This window comes from Stegodyphus dumicola, chromosome 4 (assembly GCF_044657685.1).
Source record: "Stegodyphus dumicola isolate Sdum_Otavi_A_Nest chromosome 4, ASM4465768v1".
NCBI classification, from domain to species: Eukaryota; Metazoa; Arthropoda; class Arachnida; order Araneae; family Eresidae; genus Stegodyphus; species Stegodyphus dumicola.
In genome coordinates this window covers 138,117,543-138,145,276 of record NC_140771.1, presented here as the reverse complement: position 1 = coordinate 138,145,276, position 27,734 = coordinate 138,117,543, and the positions used below count along the sequence as shown (strand labels likewise).

At 33.4% G+C, this 27,734-nt stretch overlaps 1 protein-coding gene across 2 annotated transcripts in view; it reads right to left on the bottom strand.

The window, feature by feature from the left end:
- The window catches only part of LOC118193151 (cilia- and flagella-associated protein 300-like), a 33,205-nt gene extending 8,717 nt beyond the window's left edge, over positions 1-24,488 (bottom strand). The window contains exons 1-3 of one of the 2 annotated variants that reach the window (XM_085815544.1): positions 24,297-24,488; positions 24,113-24,194; positions 13,779-14,179 (exon numbers count right to left, since the gene is read on the bottom strand). In XM_085815544.1, coding sequence (XP_085671670.1) covers positions 13,779-14,179; positions 24,113-24,194; positions 24,297-24,421 — 608 coding nt within the window. In that variant the 5' untranslated portion in view covers positions 24,422-24,488. The remainder of the gene's footprint in view (positions 1-13,778; positions 14,180-24,112; positions 24,195-24,296) is intronic. The other variant, XM_035364192.2, reaches the window with a different exon arrangement.
- Positions 24,489-27,734: the final 3,246 nt, after the last annotated feature.

The window sequence follows — 27,734 nt, the reverse complement described above, 5'->3', positions numbered from 1 at the left end:
TAGGAGTTACCGAAGTAACTTCGAGTAGATGTTATTCATTGTGTTAATTTTTCAGAGCTTCATTGTGATATGCGCAACATAAAATATTTTGGTGCCCATCAGTGAGGCGATAGTCAAGGCCGGCGGAAGCGGGCCTGCAAGGCCTTTTTTGCAGGCGGGCGCCGACCAGCGGACCGACACTGAGCTATATTTTTAATGCAAAAGAATTTGCACTTACCAGGGAAGAAAAATAAATGTACCTTAAATGCTACACAGGACAGGGACTATGGGCGCTTGCGTCCCCCACCTTTCTTTTTTACAGAAATATTTGCAGGAGCATTGTTATTTGGTTAACTTTCGCCGTGAGCTGGTATCTGTTTTGTTTTCGGTGCTGTTGTGGCGTTGCACAAATGGGTTGAAATAAGACGTAGCTGGTGTTTGGGGAGAGAGAAGTTTCCGGGTCATTGTACACGAAGCACTTGGCAAGCATCTAAGTTTGACCCATCACAGGTCAAACTTTTCCTTGTCCTTTGTTAGAAAGATGCTAATTCTTCACCAACTGCTCGAAAACGTTATCATAAAGGTTATTGTTTTAGTTTCATATTAGCTTCAATTTTTTTTTTTTTTTTCTTTTTCTCTTTATTTAACAGATGTTATGATTTATTTTAAAAGAAAGATTTTTAAATATTTAATAATTAGAATTGAATTAATTTTAAGTGTTTTCTCACCGTGCTTTTCTATTACCTCCTTTTTTTTCTTACCGTGTAGTTGAGGTTTAGCTGTGCACCGGAGGATTAAATCACACCACATGAGTTTCCCCTCGGGTCTCATCACATAAGACTGAAAAACTTCTCACTAAATTTTCCATTTTTTTTTTTTTTTTTTTTTTTTTTCAAAACCAGTACTTTAAAGTCCAGTATTGGCGACGATGCTTCATTATCCTTTATACATTCATTTGCAATTATAAACTCCTGCTGAAAATCGATTTAATATCTTTATTTAACAGATGTTATGATTTATTTTAAAAGAAAGATTAGATATTTAATAATTAGAATTGAATTTTAAAATTTAAATTTCAGTGTGAAATTTTGATTACATGGAAACAGAAGAAACCATCCGATGCGCAAAATTCTAAATGCAAGGCTGAAAATAATGCTGCTCTTCAGAAGCAGGCAGACGCAATGCATCATTTCATAAAGGAGACGAAGACTACTGCGACGTAAATGATGTTCATATTTAATCAGGAGGAGAATCGTCTACAAAAGAATACACATCATTGAGCCAAAGAACATCAACTACATTGGATGAAGTTATTGAAAGGACTGATGAAACTCTAATGGAAGAGAATGATGATCCAAGCATGGAATTAAATGAATATTTAAAGATTATCCAGATAATTCGATGGAAGAGACTGGCATAAATGAAAATTCATTCCTTTATATTGATTTTGATGATCCTGTAAAGTGGCCAACTCTTTGCAACAAAGTGAGAATGATTTGTCTGAAATGGGGCCTATTCAAAGGAAAGGTTTAATGTATCCGAAAAGTAATAATGGACGTAAATTTAGTGATACATATTACAACAGAAAAATGGAAAACGGAGAATTAGTTCCCCTTACATGGCTACTATATTCCATAAATATAAATTCTGTTTTTTGCTTTTATTGCAAGATATTTGCATCAATTGACAGTAGTATCCTCCTAAAAGGCTACAATGATTGAATAAATGTATCTAAAGCCCAGAAAAGGCATGAGACTAGTTGAGCACATATGAAAAATTTCTTAAAAGGGAAAGAGCTTGAGAAAAATTAAAAAACTAAAGCAGCAATTGATTCCCAAATACAAGAGATGTACGAAAATGAAAGAAAAAAAAGGGGTGGAATTTGGTTAAATGTATTAGAAAGCTCATCTGATGTGCTGTACCAAAAAGACAACGGAAACTTGTTAAAATTAGTAGATTTGTTTGCAAAGTTCGATCTAGTTATGGAACTTCACGTAGATAGAGTATTATGATCTAAAGGTAGCAACAGTTCATTATATAAGCAAAGACAGTCAAAATGAAATGCTGCAAATTATTTACAATAGTCTAAGAGAAAATCCTACTATCTCGAAGTATTAATCTACAATTTTAGATTGTACTCCCGATATTAGTAAAACTGAACAGATGAGTCTTGTCATACATTTCGTCTACTGCAGCGATGGAGTGGTAGAAATCAAGGAGTATTCTTAGGCTTTCTTAAAGTTGATGATTCTGCAGGTAACGGCCTATGTGAGACAGTAATGGAAATGTTGAAAATGTGGAACATTTTCCTTGATGCTGTGGGAGGCCAGGAATATAACTACTGAGCAAATAATGAAAGAGAAGAAAATAGGTCTTTAAAATAATAGCTTAAAAATAAATCTTAATGCTTTTTATGTTTCTGGTGCCGCTCATAGCTTAAATTTAATGATTAACGATGCAGCAAAGGTTGCAGATACAGTTAGTTTGTAGAGTTCCTCACTTTGTAATTCTAAGTTACAGTTGGAAGTGAAGAATATTAAATATAAGTTCGTGTGTTAAATATAAGTTCGTTCGTTCTTGAGTTCGTGTGACAGGAAACAAGAAGATAGAAGGGTAAACTAACTAAAGTTTAACAAAACTCCGTCTTGGAGTGTACAATAAAGCCGACACTTGGGCTTGAACTTAAGAAACTAAGAATTAAAGTAAACTAATCTTAACTAAAGAGATATAGCCGAAGCTATCAAGATTCTAACAGAGTTGGTCCCTTAACGTTAATAGACTGCGAAGCTATCAAGGGCCTAAAGTACGGCCGAACGAGATAATAGCTTACGAGAAAGTAGCTTAAAAAGGCGGACGCGTGCAGCCAGAATGCCTGGTATCTCTCTCTCTAAGACCTAAGAACTTCGCGGTTAAATACCGCTCTTCCTCATTATGTATTCAGACGTGATTCTAAAACTACGTTCTGGCCGGAAGTAGTAAGTTGAAGTTAAGAATCGATAGGAAACGAACTTTAACTGAACATTTAACTGTTAATAAAATTAACATAATCCTTATAAGCTTTTTTTCGACAATTTAAGAATTATGCAATTTATTTTTTTCTTCTGGCGATGGCAATTCTTTCTTTTAAAAAAACATTTTCTGTTTAACCTTAAAGCCCCTCTCAAACACTTGATGGGAAAGCAAAATTGAAGCCATTCTATCTTTAAGATATCAACTAGGAGAAATCTATGACGCTCATTTTGAAATATCCGAAGGTGAATGGTTTTCAAAAGAAGTGCAACATGCAGCACAAAGTCTGTGTCCCAAAATCAAGGATTATAAATTTATTAGTTCCTTGATACTTTGCCACGATTTGCGTAACAGAATTAATCCTGTCAGCAAACAATTGCAAGCAAAGGGTTTGAGTGTTACACTAGCCTTAAAGACAGTAAGATAAAAGCATTCATTGAAGAATATAGTAGAAGTGACACCAATTATAAAAGTATTCTCGAGAAATCCAAAGAACTTAGTGAAGAAGAGGATGGCGAGCAATAGTTTAAAACTGTTGAAGAAGTCGGACGAAAGAAAACGAAATGTCACTTCGATTACGAACATTCTGATGAAAACCCTTAATCTCCATAGAAGAGAAGTTTAGGGGAAATGTCTTTTTTAGAATTTTGGATGTTGCTTGGGTATCATTAAATGAAAGGTTTTATTCAATGGAAAAATCACTGAGATAATTTTAGTTTCCTGGGTAATTTATCAGAAATTGATAATGCAAATTTGAAAATAAAATGCAGTAAATTAGAAAACTTGTTACAGTGTGGTGACAATAAAGATATTAACACAGACCTTTATGACGAAATAGTAGCTTTGAAAGATATTTTTACAACCAGTATGAATGACACATTCGATATTCTGAACTTAATTATGTCAAATAATTTGTGCTTCCCGAACTTGAAGATCATATTGAGAATACTACTTAGCATTCCTGTTAGTGTTCCTAGTAGCAAAAGATCATTCTCCAAATTAAAATGGATTAAGACATGTTTATGGTGAAATATATCGCAAGAAAGACTTATAAATTTAGCTTGATTGCCACTGAAAATGAAATCTGTTAAGAGATAAGATGCAAAAGAAATTATAGAAAAGTTTGTAAATATGATAAGCAGAAAAATAAATTATTCTCGTTAAATTGTTAAAAAAATTTCAACAAATGCTTTCTTCAAAACATCCTTCTCCTATAGGGAAATTTTTAAAAAAAGTCGGGGGCGAGGACTTCAGCTATTTTGCAGGCGCTGGCGATAGTAATTAATAAGAGATAATGGATGTGACACGTTTGAAAACCGTTGAGAGCAACGTTTACAATGTGTGTAAACAATATATAAGTGAATCACTTAAAGAAGTTCTCGATATGAAAACAATTTCAGTTTTGGAGTTTCAGCTAAATGATAAATTTAAAAGAAGAATGCCGAAAATAACTAACTTCAGCTATTTTAAAAGGATAATGAGAAAGAATTTTAGGAAGATTTTGAATCTGCTGAAACATATCGTGATAAATTCTCAGAACTGTGTTCCAGAATCGCACAATTATCAAACACGAAAACCATATCAACTGCTTAATCACCAGCAGAAATTATTTCCGGAAAAAGGAAGTTCAAATTACCGAAGATTGAACTGAAGAAATTTAGTGGAGACGCATAAGAATATTTGACTTTTTGGACTAAATTTTCCAAGATTTATGAAGACGAAAGTATTCCTGAAGAGGTTAAATTCCAGTATTTGTTTCAAGCGGTAATCCTGAATTCAAAAGCAGCGAGAGTGGTAAAAAAATTCCTAACTACGGCTGGTGAATTACCCAAAAGCGATCAGTCAACTCCGGGAATGCTTCGGACAAAACGTTTTACTCGTTCAAATTTACGAGCGAGATCTGTTGAATATGGTCTTGAAGAATGCTGTTTCTGGATGTTTGAAAGTAGACCTGTTGGCGTTGTATGATAAATTAGGAGAAAAAATGCGGGCCTGGACAGTCTGGGAGTAACACAGTAAAAATACTGATTTAACCCCTGTAGTGGAATCATGCTTGCCCCAAAAAATTCTGATTGCTCGCGAAAGAAGAAATTTAAGTGAAACAAGCGAATTATAAGAGCGTTCCTTAGAAAAATTGATGAATTGCATGAGGCAAGAAGTTAAAAACGATGAAATGATTGAACTCGCACTTTCAAGTTTTAGTGCTACTTTAGTTAGTAAGAAAAGAGTGTGCTGATAAACCGTCTGTTAAGCCCCCTACTGCAGCAGTTTTGGTAAACACCTCTTACAATAGTTAAGGTAAGCGATTGTTTTACCGATAGAAATATGGGTTTAGATGCTAAAAGGAAAATTTTGATGAGAAAAAAGGCGTGCATTATATGTTTTCGTATTGGCCATTTAGCGAAATTTTGTAAAATGCAAAATATTTGTTCTTATTATAACTCTAAAAACTATATCAGTCTGTGCTCACAGTAAAAATAATAATGAAAAATATATGCCAGAAGTACTTGAAAATAAAGAAAAGAGTGAATCAGTTCAGACTAATGCATTAACTAATAACTGTACAAATGAAACTGTATATTTTAAGGACCATAAATGTTAAAGCTAAATCAAGTAATGCAGAAGCAACTTTAAGGTGCATCCTTGATACCGGATCTCAACATTCTCAAATTCATGATAGATATGTTTAATTTAAACCCACAGCGAAAAGTCAAGATGATGCATAACTTGTTTAGGCGGGGAACGGAACAAGCAGAACATGGTGTTTATAGTTTGTCGATTTGCTCTTAAGTGAAGAGACATCCTCCTTTCAAATAGAAGCATTTCCGAAGCAAAATATTCGCAACACAGTGCCCAGGGACACTGATATGAGTGTCTTTGATGAATTGAAAAAGAAAGGAACTTGTTTATCAGATGTGAAACTGCTGGAGACTGAAATTAATTTGTTGCTAGGACCCAATGTAATTGGCGTTATTCTTACAGAGTAGTCTGTGATATTGAACTCCAGTTTGCATTTGCTAAATATTCGCGTAGGAAATGTAATACTCCTGAAACTGAGAAAAGTAACGACCTGATTTGTAATGTAACGGCTTTGCAAGTGGATAATTCATTTATCAGTTAGTGAATTAAGGAGGTTAGGAAATATTGGGATTTCAGACCCTGTTTGAAAATAAAAAGAAAAACAGGGAGTATGCTGGAGGGGTATTGGAGAATTTTAAAAATAGTCTTATGTGCGCTGGCACACATAAGACTATTTATTTTGGTTGCATAATAAATAGTCTTTTGTGCGCTGGCAGATTCTCTGCCAGCGCACAAAAGATAAAATTAATTTTGGATGAATATAAACATGTATTTCAAGAATGGGAGAAATTGGGTATTATCAGAAGGGTTACAGGTGATACCGGAAAGTGATTATTTTTTATTTCATTTGCCCGTCATTAAAAATGATAGCACAACAACAAATATTAGACCCATATTTGACGCATCTCCTAGAAAGAGACCTTCTTTAAATGATCTTTTACGTAAAGGGCCTAATTAGATAGAGCTCATTTCTGATGTTTTGATAGATTCGAAGTTATATGATTGGACTTTCAGTTGATATAGAAAAAGCGTTTTTGCAGTTGGCTATAATGCCTGAACATCGAGATTTTTTACGATTTTTCTATCCTTCTGAAAATGAGGAAATTGTCTGCAGACATTGTAGAGTAGTGTTCTGTGTCAGGCCAAGCCCATTTCTATTGGCAGGTTCAATTTCGCATTTGCTGGATAATATGCCATTTAAATTAGAAGAATTTGCTCAAAAATTAAAATCTTTATTTTATGCAAATAATTATGTCACAAGTATTTCAGATGTGATAGAACAAAAAACATTTATTGAAAAGGCATGGCAGGTTATGCCTCTCGAGGATATTTTAATACAAGGAAACTGAGAAATCAATGTAGATTGTAAATTTGTATCTAAAAATAAGGGTGCTTGCATTTACTTAAAAGAAATGGACTGGGTGAAAATAAACCGATTAGCTGAGGTACAACATATTATTTGGAAGTTTTTGCCTGCCATGGCAGGCTGGTGGAAGAGACTTGTTAGAATTGTTAAAAAATTCCTCAGAAGATCTTTAGGAAAAGCTGTTATAACTCACGAAGAGTTAGTGACAATACGATAGTGAAAGAGTTTTTTCCTGACTTCTAACATATTTATCAGAAGACATGAAAGATCTGATTTCATTAACTCCAGCCCTGTATTTTATCTACAGACCGAATTCAGATGTTGCGGATATCGAAGAGGTTGATGCTAGGAATTTGAAGAAAATAATGAAGTGTCGTGATAAGTTAATATAAGATTTGAGATTACGCCACAGAAAAGAATATTTAGGGCAACTTATCCAAAGGCATCGACAAAATCCTCAAATTTGTCGCATACATGTCGGCGACATCGTTCTATCGGAAAATGATATTAAAAAGCTCTTAATACTGGCTTTTACCCAGAGTTATTGAATTATTTCCACAGATTGGCGTAAAGATTCGTCAAGACTTGCCCTTGGATCCTGTTCCTAGAAAGATTTCTTCATCAAGTGATTGGGCAGCATATTCGCCGGATCCAGGTGATGACAGATACTAGAAGTCTGCAAAGACTGTGACTCGATCTGGTCGTGCTCTTAAGAAACCGCAGAGAGTGGATCTAAGTTTTAAGTGACTGTTTTGAGTAGCTATCCAGCAAATCTAAAGGGGGAGGATATCATGCGAATGGCATCATTGCCACTTTACACAAGTTAAAGACTGACGTCGCGTGATGAACTGTTGCGTTTAATATCTTTAGAATGTAGCAACGAGATGTAATTTCCTTAGTAACCAGATGTAGTCAGAAAAATGGGTACGATTCGATTTTGAGGGCCGTAAAAAATCACTAAACTATTGTTGATGCCAATGCTGCCAAAAATAATTGCGGCAATCTAAACGCAAGAAAGGAAGTATAGTAAATAACTATCTAAGATTGATGTTTTAATTTAGATGAATGGTTAATTTTATATAATGTTTTTTTATTATTGTAGTTTATATAAAAAAGGCTAAATATGACTGAATGGAAGCATAAGAATAAATACCTATTTCAGATCATTATTATAATTTATGTAAAAATTGCTAAACATAACTGAATGGATGCCTGCATCACTATTTCGCTACCGAGTTATCGCTAAAGCATAGTTTCATTTCGTTGGTTGTTCAATCCTAATTTTCTATAATGAATGATGCCTTTTCTTTGAAAAAATTCTCGGTAATATGCAGAATCGCCCACTTATTTGTTTGCCACTTTTTACAAGGGTAAAAACAATTGGATTTTTGTCAATTTTCTTTTACTTTTTAGTGACAATAGATCGATGTGTGCGCAGTGCCATTTTTGTGCAATTCTGGAATTTATTATTATTATTTTTTTTGAAGTGAAAATAGGTCGATGTGTACATGGATACCTAATATGTGCAATTCTTAAAAACGCGTCAAGCAGTGGGTGATTCTGCACTTTACCCAAAATTCTATTGCAGACTTTTCGTCATGGGCAATTCCCAAATTGTTAAATCCATAGGATATCAAAAAAAGGATTTAAAAATTAAAATAGTATTTCAATGGCGTCTTAAGAAATATAGAACTACATAAACTTACGCAATCTGAAATCAGCGCGTACGCTAGATTTGGCTGTTTAAATGGGCGCTTTTGCTAGATTTGGCGCTTTTGCGCATACATTTTCGCTGCAATTTTTTACGGTCCTCAAAACGGAATAGTACCGAAAAATGTTTGCATATTTAATGTAGATTTTCCCATAATTAAATTGTGTCTTGTTGCGTGTCACACAATTTCTTCATTTTAGGAGTTACCGAAGTAACGCGGCGTAGAAGTTATTTATTGTGTTACTTTTCGAGAGCTAACCTTCAAAAAAAGCAACATGAAATCCTTAGCTTCATGCGCAAATGCAAGACTCTCAAAACAGTATATAGATCTGAAGTATGAAATGCTTGAATTTTTAATGAATGGAACCGCTAGCGGCTGAGTGAATATGACTGGTGAAAGCGAGTATCTCTACTTGGTCCCGGACTGATTAACGAGGAATTTTTCGTGTTTTAAATACAACATCAATACGAGCAATTTTCTCCTTCAGTGTCCTTTACGAAGGCATCCTCCTGTCTGACACATAACCCTAGCGCGTTTTGTCATAGTCTAGTAAATACAATCTAATGAATGATTTTTTGTTTTTGTTCTGGCTCAGTTCAGAGCTGCGGTCATGTAATTCCTAACCATCGTAATGTAATTTCATTATCGCGCTATTTTCGTATTTCCTAGAAACTTTATTATAACGATGAATTCGGCTTTTCTTACTTTAACCCATATTTTTAGGCTATTGATATTTTGTAGAATAAGTGAGTAAAAAACGAACTTGATCATTATTAGATTAATTATATTTAATGAAAAGATTCAATAGACAAATAACAACTAACTTATCTCTGAGCGGTAAAGTTTCGTACTATTCTGGCTAAAATGGTTGTGGATTAATCATTGGATGTTTTTAGTATCATGCTGTAATTCCTCAAAGAAATCAAAATATTGCAAAATTTTTTCCTTGGATAATATAAAGTAATACTCTTTAAAAGAACCATTAAAATTATCCTTTCTTCTGTTTCTTTTCTGATTAATTTCGTGATTAAATTTTTGAACGCGAGGAATGTTAAACCGGCCGAAATTTATCGTCAAGTGACAGAAGTTTACGGTGAATACGCGATAAGTGATGGAATGGTGAGAAAGTGGGTAAGAATGTTTAATGCAGGTCGAACAAATGTCCACGCCGAGGCTCGGAGTGGTCGGCCTTCTGTTGTCACCGATGATTTGGTAAGGAAAGTTGATGAAGCAATTCATGAGAACAGACGCTTCACAATGACATGAGTGAGAAGCAGGCAGTTGGAAACCCTTAGCTGTCTTTTCCAAAAAGTTAACTGATGTTTAAAAAGGATATAGTACTTACGAAAGAAAACTCTTAGGAATATACCTTTCGATCATTCAAGCATATGCTAGAAGGATAACAATTTATACTAACCATAAAGCTTTGATGTTTGCTTTTCGTAAAATAAAAAAATAAATAAATAAATAAAAAACATAAAAACAAAATCTGAAATGTTTCAGATTTTAAATTACGTCCAAAGGGGCGTTTTTTAACATTTTGTGTGTTACCTTTCTTTATTAAATATCATGTTCCTCGCACTTAAACCATAAGATCCAGTGCAACAGCAATATCGCAAAATAGTTTTAAAACGAGCATATCTTTAGAATTTCCGATACAGAGACTCACGCGCTGGAGATAATAATGTTTTTTCTGCACAACGTTGCCATTGCTCGCTTTGAAATCCTTGAGTTTGTTAATCAAAAATTCGTCAAAGTTTTAAAAAATAGGAAATCGATCATAAAACAAATTTCAAATTTCAAATTTGGTCTTCCACATGCTCATATTCGTTGGAGGATTACGTTATTCAAAATTCGATGACTCTATGTACCGTTGTTTTATCACAATACGAGAAATATACATACATTTATGCAGATTTTTCATTATTTAATTTCTTCAAATATAATGCAGGACTGTAACATTTTGTGGCAACAGTTTGAAAAGTGAACCGACATTTATGAGTCCGACGCAAAATGCCAAAACGAAACTAATAGTCCTTCGGGATTCAAATCCCTTTGGACTAATAAAAAAGAGAGAGAGAGAGAACGCGTCATCTAGACAGCTCCGTCATTTGCAATATATCTCAGAGCTTTCAGCAGATATACGTCACACTGGCGATAAAGAGAATATTGTTGCAGATTCGTTATCCAGTAGAGAATCTATCTCTGACATAGATTATGATAAAATTGCAGATGCACAAATCCATAACAAAGATCTTAACGAGCTACGCTCTAAACCATCTTTACATTTTAAGCCAAATCCTTTGGACTCTCGTAAATTACTTTAGTGTAATATTTCACCAACAAAAATTCGTCCATTTATACCTCAAGATTTTCGGAAGCACATATTTCAAAACTTTCAGAGCTTAGCTCACCGTGGTATGAAGCCTATAGTTAAACAAATAGGTTCCAGATTTATTTGTCTTAACATTTAAAAGGATATCACCCAGTGGTCAAAATCTTGCATCCATTGCCAAAAGAACAAAATTTCCAGACATACGCGTGCACAAATTGCCACTTTTAAAGAAGCAGATGATAGAGTCAGTAAAATTCATATTGATATCCCAGGCCCATTTCGTACTTATAAAGCGAAAACGTACTTCCTTACCCATATGGATCGATTCACATGTTGGATATAACTTATTTATTTAACAAATGTGACAGCTAAAACATTAGTTCGAAAATATTGTAGTGAAAATTGCTCCTTTTGCCCGAGCTCCTCATAACTTTGAGGCGAAGACGCAGGACTCGAAGCCCGAAGGTTCTGGGTTCAAAACGCATCAACGGCATGATACCTGATAATTGATTTTTATGTAAATTTCCTTCTTGTTAATGTTATCTTATTTATGTAAATTTCTTTCTTATTCTTCCAGAACATTTCAAGTATGGAATGTTCACCAGCTGTATATACGAGTAAGTAGTTCTTCATTGAATTCGAGTTAATAAAAAAGTCTTGAGTTTAGACTTGAGTACTTGCTTGTTCATTTTTACGATCCCTTGCGACAATATTTTATCACTGGATTTCGCGCTTTGGAATGCCATGCCGTGTAATCACTGATCAAGGTAGTCAGTTTCGATCCGAACTGTTTAAAACCATTGGTATTATTTGTGGATTTAAAGTATGCACAACAACGGCATATCATCCCCAATTTATTGGGAAAATTGAAAACAACCATCGATTTTTAAAGTCTGCAATCAGAGCACACAATTCTATTAAATGAACTCAAACCTTATCAACAGTTTTATTAGTACTAAGTTCGGCTTTGCGTGGTGATATAAAGTATACCATTGCACGAATGGTTTACGGAAAATCAATCAGGTTACCTGAAAATTTTTTTGACAAACTAAAAGATAATTTGGATACCGAGACGATTGCTAAGAACTGCAGAAACAAATGGAACTGTTAAAACCACTAAAATCTGAGCGATATACTTCTCGAAACATTTTTGTCCATAAGCACTTGCATAATTGTACGCATGTCTTCATACGCGTTGATAGAATTCGAAAACCATCAGAACCTCCTTATGATGGACCCTTTCCAATTGTGAAGAGATATGAAAAGTATTTTACTGTGACCATTAATGGTAGAAATGTCAATATATCTCTAGCTAGATTAAAACCACTCTATTTGCTGTTAACTGAGGTGAAGTCTCCGCATCCTAAGCAGTCCGATAGAGCACAAACGTTGCCCAGTGAAAATCTGACAGCACATCAACAGCCTGAAAAGCAACAATCAGACTTGATGGATATAGAGGTTCATAAAAATACTACACGCTTTGGTAGACATGTGAAGTTTCCAGGGCGTTTCACAGATTAATTACATACTATTCATTATTGTTATTTCATATAAATTTCATATACTTTTTATATTTATATACATATATTTTCTTTTCACATTTATATACATTGCATGTACACTGAAATTTTTGTTATTATTATTGAAGGTTGTCGAGTGTATCGTAGCTATGTTGTTACGGGGGAAAGAGGGATGTAGCAGCTCCCTTATATATAATATTACCTTTGTTGTTGCAAAGTTTAGTTTCTCTAGAGTAGCAACTAGCAGAAATGTAAACAAAAACAAGTTCGCTTTAATGTTGTAACTGTAACGTCTTCTTTTATTATTGCGAATTAAATTATGCTTAATCCATTCTGGAATTATCATTTAAGTTATTAAGTCATCTCATGCAATGACACAGCAGGGCGTCCACAACACACTAACACGGTACGAAAAATTTTGTTAATCTCACACTGAGCTACAGAAAGGAATGTCGCGGACCACATGTGATCCGAGGGCAAGCACTTGAGTACTACCACTTTATGAGATTGGAACTTATAATACACTCAAATGTTTAAAAAAAAAAAAAATTAATTAATTTCCTTCTTTTCTTAACACGTTTTATTGGTCTGAAATATTTCTTCTACCAGTAGATGAGCAGGGCCTCGTCGGTTTTCCCTTGAATACATACTTAAGCTTCGAAAGTCTAATTTATGGTAGATTGTATAGCTTCTATAATCAGAATGAAAATATTTTTATTACAACGGAGAGATAAGAGGAAGTGAAAAATAACGTGCTATAAATAACTCGTTTAGCATTTCAGATACACATATTTATGTAAAATATACGTATATCTACAAAAAAGAAAAGGAAAAGAAGAAACGAAAGGAAACTGGAATTTTGAAGCTCTCCCTAAAAGGCCGTAAATTTCTTGTTTCGCAAAGTATCGAAAAAAATGCTTGTTTATAAAGGCATCTGAAGTTTAATTGTTGCGAAGAATGCAAGAAAGACGGCTTAACATTACGTAATTTTTCTACGGATAAATTACTTATAACTGTGCACAGTTATTATTATTAACTTTGGAATTGCCAGCAAACGTCCTGGACGATTAGGTCAATAAAATCATCATTCATATATAGGTGACGGGGACATTGCAGTAAATTGCCTGTCTGCCATCAGTAGATTTTGTTCAGCATGCTAGCTTGTATGCATTTTATACACCTAATTTCGTGTTAATGCAATAGCAAGTTTTGCAACATGCTTAATTTTTCACAATTAAAAACATAAGACATTTTGGATTCATAAATAAATTACTTACCACATAATATCCTTATACAGTGCTTTAGATATCATTATGTATGGCTCTATATTATCTTCGTACTGATTTAGGTTTCCTCCAAGGCAGAAATGCTGGAAAATGCGAAAAAGAAATTCTTTTCTTTCATCTTCGGAATACAGCGAATAATTTTCAGAACCTTCTAGAAGAAGCATAGTTCTCAGCTCATCCGCTATGACTATGTCATCGACGTAATCTTCGAAGCATTTACGAATAGTTCCATCTGAGATAACGATTCCATTATCGTAAATTCTATCGAAGAGTTCCATGCTCAGAATATTGCAGGGTACTGGTTCAATTTCAATTGCCAAATCCTTTCCATCTGAGTCCAGAAATTCCTTGCAGCCGATGGACATCAAAACATCACTACTCCGAAATAAATTCTGAAATGCATACAAATTGTTTAAAACCTTTATAAATTGTGCAATATAATTTTTGATGTCCTTTCCCTAATAAAGATTAATACTTAAAAAAAACGCCCTCACTATGCAGGTTGCTTTTTTAACGAATTCACCTTTTTAAATCACATTCTCAGTTATGTGTCGGGAAGATAATGCCAAGAGCTTTTTTTTTATGTCGATGAAAGAGCCTACTATTCCTAGCCAAAAGTAGCATATAGAATACCTTCTTCCACTTAGAAAGAATGGCATATGTTGTGATTTGTATATACATTTTATTTCATTATTAAACACACAAGTGTTCTAAACATAAATATACCATTTTATTTATTTATTTATTTATTTTGTTGCCATATTCCAAAGTTCAGCGATACCCCACGCGTAGGAAAATCATAACTGACATCACGAGTAGCCATTGTCTGTCGAGAGGCTGGGACATCATCTCCATCCTGCTCAACCTCAAGAGGCGTGACCAGCTAGCTGCACTGGTCGAGTCATTTCTTTGCGATCAACACACAGTACGCATGATCTGCATTTTCAATCGCAGCCTTCGATTACCTTTTCAATAAGGCACTTTTCCAAATATGCCGTGACCTTGCGTCTTCCTGCAAAAGTACAGGATTTTCTTTTCTAATGGGAACTAATTTGTGGATAACTGCTTAGTTCTAGATAATATTACTCAGAACTTCTCTTCCAAAATGTATTCGATAAAGCTTGCTGCATCCAATAATTTCATTAAGTTTCCCATTTTCGGATTCTAGTTTCAATGGTAACATGTTCAGTTTCTCACCAGTTTCAAAATGACCTGAAGCCAAGGCTTCTTCGGGGTCATCATTTCCTGGCTAATGTACTAATGGTCTGCTGTCCAGGGCGGCTTTTGCTCCTACTAATGTAGTAGAAAGTGCTTCCTCATCCACCAAAGAAAACGACAATTTTTGAAACGAGTTAAGTAATTAGGTAAGCTTGCAGAATATTTTGAAGCTACAAGTAAGACATAAAAAAAATGTTGATATTTCTATGTAAAGAAGAATGAATCGTCTTGGAAATCAGCTTTCTAATAAAAGCTTTGTTCTAAGATCTTATTAAAAAATTGATTTGGGGGATATTTCTCTTTGTTGCGAAAGATACACGAAGTTTGTTTCGCTTTAATAATAAAATAACTTCGCTGTCAGCCAAGGCCTACTCTAATCTACATTAATTCGATTCTGATAGATTTACCTATCTGACGGAATTATTAATTTTTAAATAAATCGCCTTATAACGCAAACCAGTAATTTTAATAAAAGTATTATTTTTTAATTAACAAATTCTAAGTGGTTAAATCAGCAGCATAAATTTACATTTCTCTTTCTTCTATTATTGCATCATAGGACATAGCTTATCACGACAATGAAAGGAATTACCGCATTCTTCCCTTTAAATGCATCCTTCATTTTAAATGCATAAAGTTCATATAAACGCATTCATCGTTATTGTCGTATAAATGGTTAGCACATCCAACTAGCAACTGCCCTCCCCGGCATTCAAACACGATCTTCAATTTTGCCAGATATGGATGTGTTAACTACAGTTGTAGTAATTCTTATAGCAGAATTTTAATTATTTTCAATTTTCACGCTTGATTTCATACATAAATCTTGAATGCCATTTTCTTATTATATGTAATTGGGACTGACTTGATTGTTGCATCCAGTCCTTCAATTTTAACGCATTCTCAATAAGATACGGATTCCCGGCGAACAGGCAATTTGGAATACACAATAAAAGATCTGTTATCCGAATCCCAGGAAGACTGCAATAGATTTTGCGCACTTCTTCACTAATAAGTCTAATATTCCTTACAGAGGCATAAATAATGGTGGACAAAAACTTTCAACTCCACGGGATGCAATACCGCGTTACCAGTTGACCGGTAAATTTTGAAATTTATGCTTTACCAACTAGTAAATCACAGTTTTGAGCAATGATGTTGTACGTTTACTATTATTTAAATTAACCATTATTTATGATTTGGATCTTTACTATAACTTCTCCTTTCCGTTTCCTTATGAGAATGTAAATTATTTGGCTAGTATTTAAATTGAGCTTTTGGGATTGTAAGATAGAGCGTGTTCCTGCCTTTCGCGAGCAAGTTACATTTAATTCCAGCCAGCCCTGATAAGTTGTAATTATTCGGTTTTGCTTTATATCGCTGCCAAAATTTGAATTTGATGTACCGGTAGAGTTACTGAGTTAGCTTAGATTATAAAATTTAATTGTGTAGTTTTTGAATATTATCCTACGTTTCAAACTTAAACTGATTGTTTCTATTTAGTCACATTACCCCGAGCTGTGGTTGATTTTGTTAGCACAAGAACGTGCATGTATGTTTTAAGTTCTGTTTAAATAAAATGCTTTATTTAAACCTTTATCTGACTCTGTAGTTACTTTCAGACATAGTGATAATTATTTTCTCAGCTATTAGGGGTTTTGGATTAGTTAACTTTTAACAGATCAAGTAGAAGCTCATAAATTTTAGAATTCTTCAAACATCAAAGAAGATGATCTACTTATTTTAATGATCTGCAATATCTTTTTAATTCTGATATCAAAAACTACAGTTTACAGAATTTTATAAAAAATCCAATAAAACTGCAATTACAGAAGAAATTATGGAAATAACTGAAAGCACATTTAAAGGCAAATAAATGCTGCTTTATTCTGAAAAGTAATATGCAGTAATGATTCCAAAGTACTCTTGCGTTTTGGTATAAAGACCAATTTACGCGTATATAAATAATTTGCTAACATATCACAAATTGTTTTAAATTACATATATATATACGTATAAATGCGTGTGTGTTTAGGTATACACGTATATATGTATATGCTATATCATCATTTAATTTGTGCTCCGAATATAACTTTTGCAGCGCCTGAGAATTTTGGAATAAAAAAGGTCTATTTTTATATTATTTACTCTCATATAATTTTTGAAAAGTTTAAAAAAAAATCTGATAAATTATCTGTAGATGGGTTTAAAGTGTGAATTTTACCACATTACATTAAATAAAATAATCTTTAAATACGTCCATAGACGCTCTGTCAATGCGATTATATCAAGTTAAATGCACCTAACTTTAGCCGAAAACTCCTTCTTATAAAGTAATAAGTGAATAAAAATTTCCCATTTCATTCAGCACTTAACAGATTTTGTCTTATTAGATATGCACACGTTCCTAAGTTAATTATGTACACGCTAATTTTTTTCTGCGTGTCTCGTGTCTTCAGTCTTCTTACAGGATTTAGAAAAGAAGGGTTAGTTCATAGAGCTTTTCCCTATGAAACAGGAAGTAAGTGATGACGTAATCACGTTGACTGCAAAGCGCAATTCGCAGCAAAGAAATAAACGTTTTAAATTTGAAAAAAAAAAAAAAAAAAAAAGCCTTAAAAAACTTTGCTTGAAAAAATAATTTAGAAGATGTTATTACTGCAAAGATTTATAACGTTTAAAAAGTCAGTAATACTTATTTATTAGTTTTAAAAATCACTGATAAAATACGTTACCTTTTCTGAAAAGTTGCACATTTTACTCCCTGTGCATTTATTATTAAATCATGAAAAACAAAACTATGACATTCATTATCTTTTCTTTATCTGTATACTAAGTGGGAGAATTCAATTACTCTCTCTGAGATAATTATAACAGCAGTTTTTTAAAGTTAGGCGGGGAAAAAAAGAACATTTGAGTTTGTCGTAGTTTGAATATGTATATAAATTCTTTTTTCTGCTGCTAAAGAAGAAGAATTTATGTTTGAATGCCTTTGAAATCCATTGTTTTATTCAAAATTTATTCTAATCTAAGATTGCTTTTTTGACCTAATTATAAATTTTACATTGGCGTGTTTCTCTTCCGATTTGATATAATTACAGATACTTAAAAATAATTCTTAAACCAAAGTTTCTTAAACTTTTTTCAGTCGCGACCCCTTTTTATCACTGAGAATTTTACCCTTAGGACTCCGTAATATTTTTAAAAATTTTGTGGGACCCCATAAGTATTGCGCAAATTCGACACACGCGTGAATGAAACTGTCAATTTTTTCACTTGTACTCTAATATACTATTGAAGTTTTAAGTCATTAACTTTAATTTCTAATTTTAAGACATAGAACAGTGTGAAAATTTTAAATAAGTAACAGACGAAATGACAGCGTCACGTGCAAAGCAAGGAAAATGAACGTTTATATTATAAAAAAAATGCGTCGAAACATTTTCGTTTTTTTCTTTGCCTGTATTGTCTTATCTTTATCTATTTTCAGATAAATTGTGTAAAAATATTTGGTAATTGTGAAATTATTCTAATAAGTTAAAGAAATGCCAAAACTGCTAAAATTTTTGGCTACCCCCTGCTGCAGGTCCCACTACCCATGGTTTAAGAATCCCTGGTCTAACCAATACTCACATTTATATGTACACATTATATTTAAATAAATACAAGATCGTTGACTTAAGTTTGCCAAAAGAGCTTTGCTCCCAGTATCTAAAAAGAATTACTTAATCTTTCAAAAGAGGGCTAAAGGAGGAAGATCTTTTTTATGCGAAATTATTTTGACGTTTTATAGGATTATAAATTACCTTAAAATACTGATCTAGCTTTGTTTTTCACAAACTATCAATACATTCTCGTTTATTTTTATAGTTAGGGCATTCAGCAATATTTACATCGCCATCTGTGAGTTCTATTTTTAAATCCTTCGTATTTGATTTATTAACCTCATCATCATTTCCGTAATCAGCCTCAAAATGAATTTTCTTCAAATTTAATTCGTATAGTCTAGCACTCTGCATTATTTTGCTTTTCTTGGCCCAGTATTGGATTTTAACAGTTTCTTTTGCGCAAGTAAGCGAGTCTTCATATCATCTTCCCAATCACTAATTAGAAAATGTTCACTGAAAATTTTTGCGCTCTTCACGTTAACAGAATCCTGTCTTCGACACATATATCCATTTTTTTCTCCAAAGACAAATTGCCTTTTTGAAATTGTTGCGAAATGTACAGGCGCGGTGAGATGGCTTCCCCGCAAAGCAGTTTTAGGGTTGCCCCATTTGGCGAGAAATAGCCCATTTGGCGATATTTGGCGACAAAATTGGCAACATACCATAGACGGATGGAGAACCTTCTGGAACGAATTCTTACCGGTTCAGCCCAGAATGTTCTTGAACACAAGCCGAAAGCTATATAAACCCTACTGGTCCACAGTCAGTTAGTATCGGGAGAAAGCCTCGTCGAGAAGGCGGGTGTGCGTGCTTCGTCTGCAGTGCGAGATAGTCAGTATCGAGTTGATCTTTCGTCTAGTCGATCGAGTTGACAGCCGGGCAGCGAGTGCCGAGTGGGTCGTCGAGTTCACCGAAGGAGTCTCTTAGTGTATCGTCGAGAGAACGTGTTGAGCTCTGGGAACGACTGAACCGAAGAGTCAGGAGCTGTGCTCTGTGTGGCGTCGGGTGCATCGCGAGTTGTAGCGTGGAGAGTCTCGAGAGTACATGGAGTTCCGAGAACGACCAAGCAGAGTCGCGAGCTGTACTCTAGTGCTTTGCCGTGAAGCTGTTTCCACCGTGATAGCCTGATAACCTGAAGGCTGTGTCGCTGATCGTGTCAGCGTGTTTATGGTAGTTCATCGACGGCTGTAAAACGTGTTTTGGAGCTGTGCTGACAATACTGGTAAAGAAAGTGTGTTTCGATACTTCATCAAGTGTCGTCGTTATTCACTCGAAATCTACGAACCCCGTACGAACGTGAAGGATTTTCTTCCTTCACGTAACAATATGAATACGTATTGTTAATACGTATCGTTGTTCCTAACGTAACAATATGAATACAATATCATTATCTTTCTTCTTTCTATGATTATTTTATGGCACTTTGCTACAGTTTTATGGCACTCTGCTGCAACGCAAGAATACATATTGCATAAACGATACTTTACAACAGTGGTCTCAAATTTACACTGCACACGGGCCAATGCATAATTTCACAGTAGCTGACGAACAGCAATTAAAAAACAAAAGCCTTTTTTTTAAAAAAAAAAATTGTTAATTAATATTTGTAAAAACTTAGGAATAAAAATAATGCAAAGGAAAATATAAAATTTATACTCGTAGACTGCTGAAATCTAAAAGATGGTATCTGCAAGAAATTTCTATTGGTCACAATTTGGAATTCAAACAGACAGCTAAATATTAAAATTTTCAGACTGGCATTTATTGAACTAATTATATTATATTAAACTACTAAGTAAGTTACTTTTAATTTAAAATAAAAAGAAATATACGGGAGGGACAAAACTTGAGAATAAATAATGGCAATCTGTTGTTCTCTTATTAGATTTTTCTATGTCACAAAATAGAAAAAATAATACTTGTTTGTAAATTATTGTAAATGTATTTGATTTTTACTACACCTTTCAGCTAAACCACTTCAAGACATTTCGATTTTTATGAAGTTTGTAATCTTGGAGGGAAATTACTGGAAAGTATCATCACAAATTGTAGATACTCATCAGCAGTCTGGTTCTTTTCGTAGACTTATTAATTTTCAACTAAGAGGGGGGACACTGATCTTATTCAAATGTACTCAAAAACAAAGCGAGTATTCTTATGCAATATTTATTTCTAGATTTTTCGGAGAGTTACATTCGTTTTTGGTAATGAATATAACGTAAAACTGGGCTCCAAAACATTAAAAATTTTTCTTCAAATTCTTGTCATAATAACGTTAATTACTTTGCGCAAAATGTATTCGCAGGCAACATAAAAATTATTTCGAGGCCCGCATGCGGCCCGTGAGCCATCAATTTGATTTTGGCACTGCTTTAATAGAAATTAATATATGTGATTAAAATTAATTTGGAATGCCCACATTGCTAGTTTTAAACATGCGAAGTCAGCGCAGATGCAACATAGACTACTTCCTGTTACCCCCCTGTCAGACTACTTCCTGTTAACCCCCCTACAAGGACCGCGTCGGGAAGGAGTCACACAAAGGAATGACCTAAACCTTCTTTTTAACCTGGTCTGCATATATATATAGCGATGGTTTGCCAAACATAGCATATTAATTAATAGAACCTTTTTCTCTCGCGTGCCAGACAAGCTATAGTTTCTCCATTTTATCATACTTGAAATAAAACTTCTCAACAACACACACACAAAATTCATATTGTTGAGAACTATGGGACAGTTGATGTTTCTTTGAATAATGAGCCCATATAAGCAGGAATAAATGCCAATGTATTAAGAAAAAGGCGCAATAAATAGTACACTGTACACAGAAGAAAAATGGCTGGAAACGCGGATATTCAGCAGTTTCCTCTTAACTTACTAAATCAGTAGTAAAGTTCTCAGATCACTCTCAGGATAAAAAACCTAACTCGCAGCTCAGCTAACCGACAAATCTTACAGCCCATTCGCAACTGTTTCATAACTGAACTCCCCTGATATCTTGATGGCACTCCCACACGTATTTATACTCTGCAGCGAGGGCTCTGGAAACTTATGGAAGAATCGCTCGTAGGGTTTCGAAAATATGTTTTCACGAATATTGCAGAAAGTTGCCAAGTTGGTGAGAAATTGGCAGACGCTGCCAACGTGGCGATACAAATTATTGCCAAGAACCCTTATAAAATTGCTCATATCTCGAGTTCCAACTGAGCCACCAATACAATTCCAAACCATTGCACTCAGAACCAACAGGTTTACAATCTATGCAACAAATAAACACTGAAATGCAAGACTTGCGGCCACAGACCACATTAAACGCAAAGAAAACCACAAAAACATCATTACAAAAGCATTAACATCATTATGTAAAATATATAAAACATCATAAAATAAAATAAATAAATAAAACAATGTAAATTATTACAACACTATAAACAATCAAATACACAATAAAAAAGGATTAAAATATTAAAAAAATTTTACAACAATATGAATATGATCGTATCTAATAAGCGAATTCTAATTTAAGCAACAATTAGAAAGGTTAAAAGCGTTATTCTAAGTAATTTTCATTAAAAACAAGTCTTCTACATAAATTCAGTTAAATAAAAATAAAATACGTAGAAATATAAATAATATCTTTCCTTAATAATTCTTAAAATTAATGAAGTTATTAAACAAGCTTGACATTCTTGACATACTATTAAAAAAGCAGTAGATTTTATTTAAAGCAATTTTATTTTTGGTTTTCTTTCGGGTGTTAATTTACTGTTAGAACCGTGCTTATTGCTCATCATAATGTTGCCAAAAGTCGGCAAATCCCGTGTGTACACTAGTATGAAGCCCATTTTTTTTATAAATCTACATATTTTAATTTTAATTTCATGAATTTTTTCTAAAGAATTTTTGAATCATAATGCTGACTTTTGGCTCTTTCAGATTTAAGCAACAACATGTGAATTGTTGAGAAATTTCATTTAAAAAATGGCAATATGGGAAGAATACAGATTGTTCACTTCACCAAAGAAAGAACTCCTATTAATTAAAACTGAAATTTTGCAAGCAGTCGCTAAGTAAGTAAGAAATTGGACATTCGGGGTATGTTTGCGTATGGATAACTTGAAGATGAAGAAATCTGAGAAATCTTGACCATTGCCTTGGTCTTTAAATTGAGAAGTTTCCATTTATTTGCGTCGGTGTCTTTTTCTGAATTTTATGGAGCAGTATTATCTGCTTAAGTGAGAGTATTCTGATTTTCTGCTGATCTGAGAACGACTCAAATGGGGCAGCATGCTAAACACGGGAAATGTAAGAAATTACACGCTCACTGTTATTGCGTGAGTGGTTAGCTCATCCAACTAGCAGTTGAAAGATTCCTAATTTCAATCTGGAAAGGAAAATGCAGTACTGCCCTACAACGGAAAGATTAATACTCGCTGGAATATTAAATTCTGTATATTTTGAGAGCTAAAGATACAATCTATAAAAGCAAATTGCAGTTTATTAGTCGTAAATTTGTTCCTTACCTTTCTAGATGGTAAACTTCTGGTTCTGAAATCAAAATTGCGCTTTATCTATAAACAAAAACTTATTCTCTACATACCACTTATCGTAAAATAAATAATAAGCATAATATTAATTTTTTCAGCGCCATTTCTAATTTAAAATATTTAACATGTTTTAGATTTTAAGATCGTCAGCATCAAGCAAAAACCACGAATGTGTAAAATCACTGTTTCAAAAATAATGTCCATTTAAAAGCTTAATAACTACTTAATTTAGAAAAAATCTAGTGGGACTTCTACATAATAACTATTTTCTTTTCATCTCATAGAACACACATTCGTTTCATTTGTCCTACTATTAAGATATCGTAAATAATGTAGAAAGTGCTTGTATGTAAAAACACCAAAAAAATGCAGATTTGCGGAGTTATACCAACAGCATATGTATCAATTAATACCAAACTCTTGAATAAAGAAAAGAATCGCAAGCGAAAGCATACCAATTGAAGCTAGCGAAGACGAAAGAAAAGTAGCTCTAAGATAAGCTTAAAAAAATCACTGACTTTACAATCACAGTATCGACATTTTACACGTTTTATCATTCTGCAATTGTTAAATATTTATAGAATTGAGTTTCTAATTTTCGTCAATTTGTTTTATATGTACTTCAAGAAAGAATGGTACCTTAATTAAAAATTGTGGAGGATAAAACCTCAATAATTTTTTTAGGCTAATTTTTAAAATTTTGAAGATCGCAACCATCAGAATTTTTAAAATAAATATTCTTAAGATCAACAGACTTTCATCCTTATGTAAACGTATTATAATCTATAAATCTATAATGAAATAGAATTTTTTCAGCATAAGAGAGTCACCACAATCTAATTTACTGAATTACGTAAACGCAGAATAAGATTTATTTCCATCTTCTTACCTCTATTATCTGTTCTCTTTCTCCTTCTCTTACGTCACCATGAAAAGAGTAGCTTAAAAGTTTTAAATTTTTCTCCATATTCCTTAAAAATATATAAAAAGCATTATAATTTAAATAGTAAACTGGTTCCTTGCTAAACAAAAAAAGCCAAGCATTGTTATAAATTAAATATTTAATATTTTACCATTTTGTTAAATGTTCTTTAAAATCTCTTTCTTCAAATATTTTGTACTTTTTATCTACCTTGGTGAATTCAAATGTCTTATTATCTTTGAATATCGATCCATGTATATATAGTTTACGTCTCATCTTTCACCCAGCAAGTGTAACATTAGTAGAAATTCATCTAGGAACTGTTTGATTATGGTTGTTATAGCAACAGGAAGTAATCTTGTGGTTGCCAATTATCTTAGTTGAAAAATCTTCACTCGAACAGATGAAAAAGTTTCCCTTCTCCAATTTTTAGCTCTAAAGTGGCTGTTAGTCTCGAAATGGTATTTTGTATCGGTACACTATAAACGACGAATCACTATTCAAATTATTACTGCCAGATTTTATCGTCTTCTATTATTCTTAAAAAATTAAATAATGATGAATCCGCGTGTATGTTCCTTTCACTGTGAGAAAACGACAGTACGTACAGTCATCAAATTTTAAACAACGTATTCCTTCACCTAAACGTTATTATTAAAATAATGGTTATTTTATAACAAACAATAAATTTAAATGCGTATAAAAATGATAACTGTAATAGTCTATTTTCATTGCGCTAAAACGAAACTAATTTTGCTTGTGATAAATAATCGAAGCAACCATATTCGTAACATTTTATTTCGTATTACGGAGACAGAGGAAATAATCGATTGCCAAAAATTAAATGTGAATTACCGAAAAAAGGGGGAGTCATGAATTTAATGAATTTTATTTAATATCTCCCAACATTATTATTATTATTTTAACTTAAAATTTTTGTTTTTTGGCTTTAGTTCCTTTACTTCTTCAAGTAAAATATTTTTTATAAAAATTAATTAATTTTTATAAAAAATTAATTATTAAAACAGAAGTACGATTGTCAACACAATCATTAGAAGCTAACTATCAAATAATCTTTATTAGTATATAAAATCAAAAATTTGCTTATCATATTGAATCAACCTTTTCTATTATAACATTCTAGTATCTGTTTGGAATTAATATTTATAGATGATATTATGATTAATAATGATAATGGTGTTTTAATAATGTGGTCATAAATAATAATAAGGCATAAAAATGGTGCTTTGATATACTCAGTGATTTCTTGAAATTTTCAATAATTTCTTTTAATAGATTATAGGACTATTAGGTTTTGCGGAACAAGAAATATAAAAAATTAGCAATGCCGTCACGGGGTTTTCAGCCATGAATCTTCCGATCTGGACTGGACATACTATCCACTTATACCACGAAAGTACGTATGGGGAAATACGTATGGAGAAATAAGGGTTCTTTCATCCTCTCTCATGTACACGCACACACATAAGTGAACCACAGAGTCAAGTGGTTCAAATGCAGGAGGTGATTAAATTAGTATTTACTCTTAGATTTAAGTTCGGTTGTCATTTCAAAAACAACCTCTCTTTTGGAATAGGAGACATGAAATGTCAACTCAGTCCGCGCCTGGACTCAAACACTGGGTATTCTACTACGCAGATGAGCGTGCTATGCTAAGCACTTATGCTTTGCACAAGGAAAATGAACCATTTCCCTTACAAAGTGAATCTATATCCTAAATTTCAAGTTTAAATGGCTCTAATGATGCATTAGATTCAATGTTAAGTAAATGATTTTATTTCGTATTCTAAAAAGAAATTCTGCTAGAGATCTTCTAATTATTGGTTAAATGGTTGAAATCATGGCATACTGGAATTTCGTGCAGAGTTGGCTCCCTTCTGGTCAAATGGTTGAAATCATGGCATACTGGAATTTCGTACGTAATTGGCTTCCTTCATAGGCATTTTCACGGCCTCCTCCGCATATTGCTTAACATTTTAAGCAGTTCCCAGCAGCAATTAAACCCAAAGCATGTTATTGGCATATTCATTATTGTAACTAGTCTTTTAATATTTATGGTATCATGACTTGCATTTCTCCTAATCTGCTTGGCGAACATGACGTGTCCTGACTAGACAGTGAGCTTGACTACAAACTATGTCCTATGGAGTGTCGAAGAGACGACAAGATGAGAAGGGTTTAATTACCCTTTATTTTCCACGATATAATATGCGCTCCCGCATTTCGGGATACAAAGACCAACCACTTGTGGTCTGAACGTAAAAATATGCGAACTATTAACTAACTAAAAATAAGAGTTAACTTTGAAAACTTTACACAAATAACTAACACTAAGACTGGCCTTTTAAATTACTGCGTATGTAGTACGCAAACTGCGGAAAACTTCAATACGTCTTTAGCTTTCAAGACGACTAAAACCTCTGGCCTTAACCCTTTCCGGCGCAGTGTGTTCGGTGTGAACCCACCAAAAATATTCCCTCTTTAGACACTGAAAATAATCGATAAGTATCACGAAAACTACACTAATGGTGTTACTTTTAATCTCTTTTATGAATAATAGATGGCAGGACGACACAAGAAAATCATTAACGTATATTCTGTTTATATTATTAGAGAGATATATTCTGTTTTTAAAGACACTGATTTTTCAAAGAAATGTTTCAGACTTTTTTTTAAATATAAAGAATATCAATGAAAAAAAGATTTATATAATTTTGTTGTTCGTATGCTAATCTGCCTATTCTGTATTACTTTTAATTTTTATCTTTGAAATATTGCGTATAGTGAAGCCTTCAGTGTATGGTGTGTTCGGACTGAAGCCACTGTACTGTAGCGCTTGTCACGTGGGAGTGAGTCACAGAATCTGGTCTCGTGCTTCAAACACGGGGGAGGCTGAGAGTGCAGATTTATTTATATTTGTTTTTATTCTTTTCTGTTCTTGGTTTTGAAGTCCCCGGTGCTTTGTTTTCACTTAGCTATTTGATTTTCAGCGAGAGCAGAATCTTTTTTTTCTCTTGTTTCATCGTGCGTAGTTTGCTTAGTTTTAATTTCTGTAGATTTTTATTTGTATATATATTTAATAATAATTTTTTCTAGTTAATAATTAACTGTAAATATTATGGTATTTTAATTATTTTTCTCATAAATTTTAAAATTGCGTAAATGGCTCGGAGAGGCTTCAGCATTGCCGAAGCAATGAGAGTTTCTTTTATTTTCCCAGCTTTTTTTTTTGGGGGGGGGTTAGAGTAGCAGGCCTCCCCGAGGTGCACACTTGGTTATGCTAAATCTGCTACAGAGATCAGATTCTACTGTTTCTAAATCATAGACAAAGTATTTTACTGTGATACGTGCTTCACAGCAATGCACACTTATTGTAGCTCGTGCAGCTCAGTGTGTTCGCTTCGAACACACCCACAAAATGGAAACGGTTTGTGCAATCTTTGTAAAATTATACCTGCATACTCTTCTAGGCCTAAATAGACTGCCTACAAATTTTTTTGGTAAAATTCCAACTTTAAGGAGTAGCGTGCCGGAAAGGGTTAAAGGCGGACAGCAACTAACTGCAAGG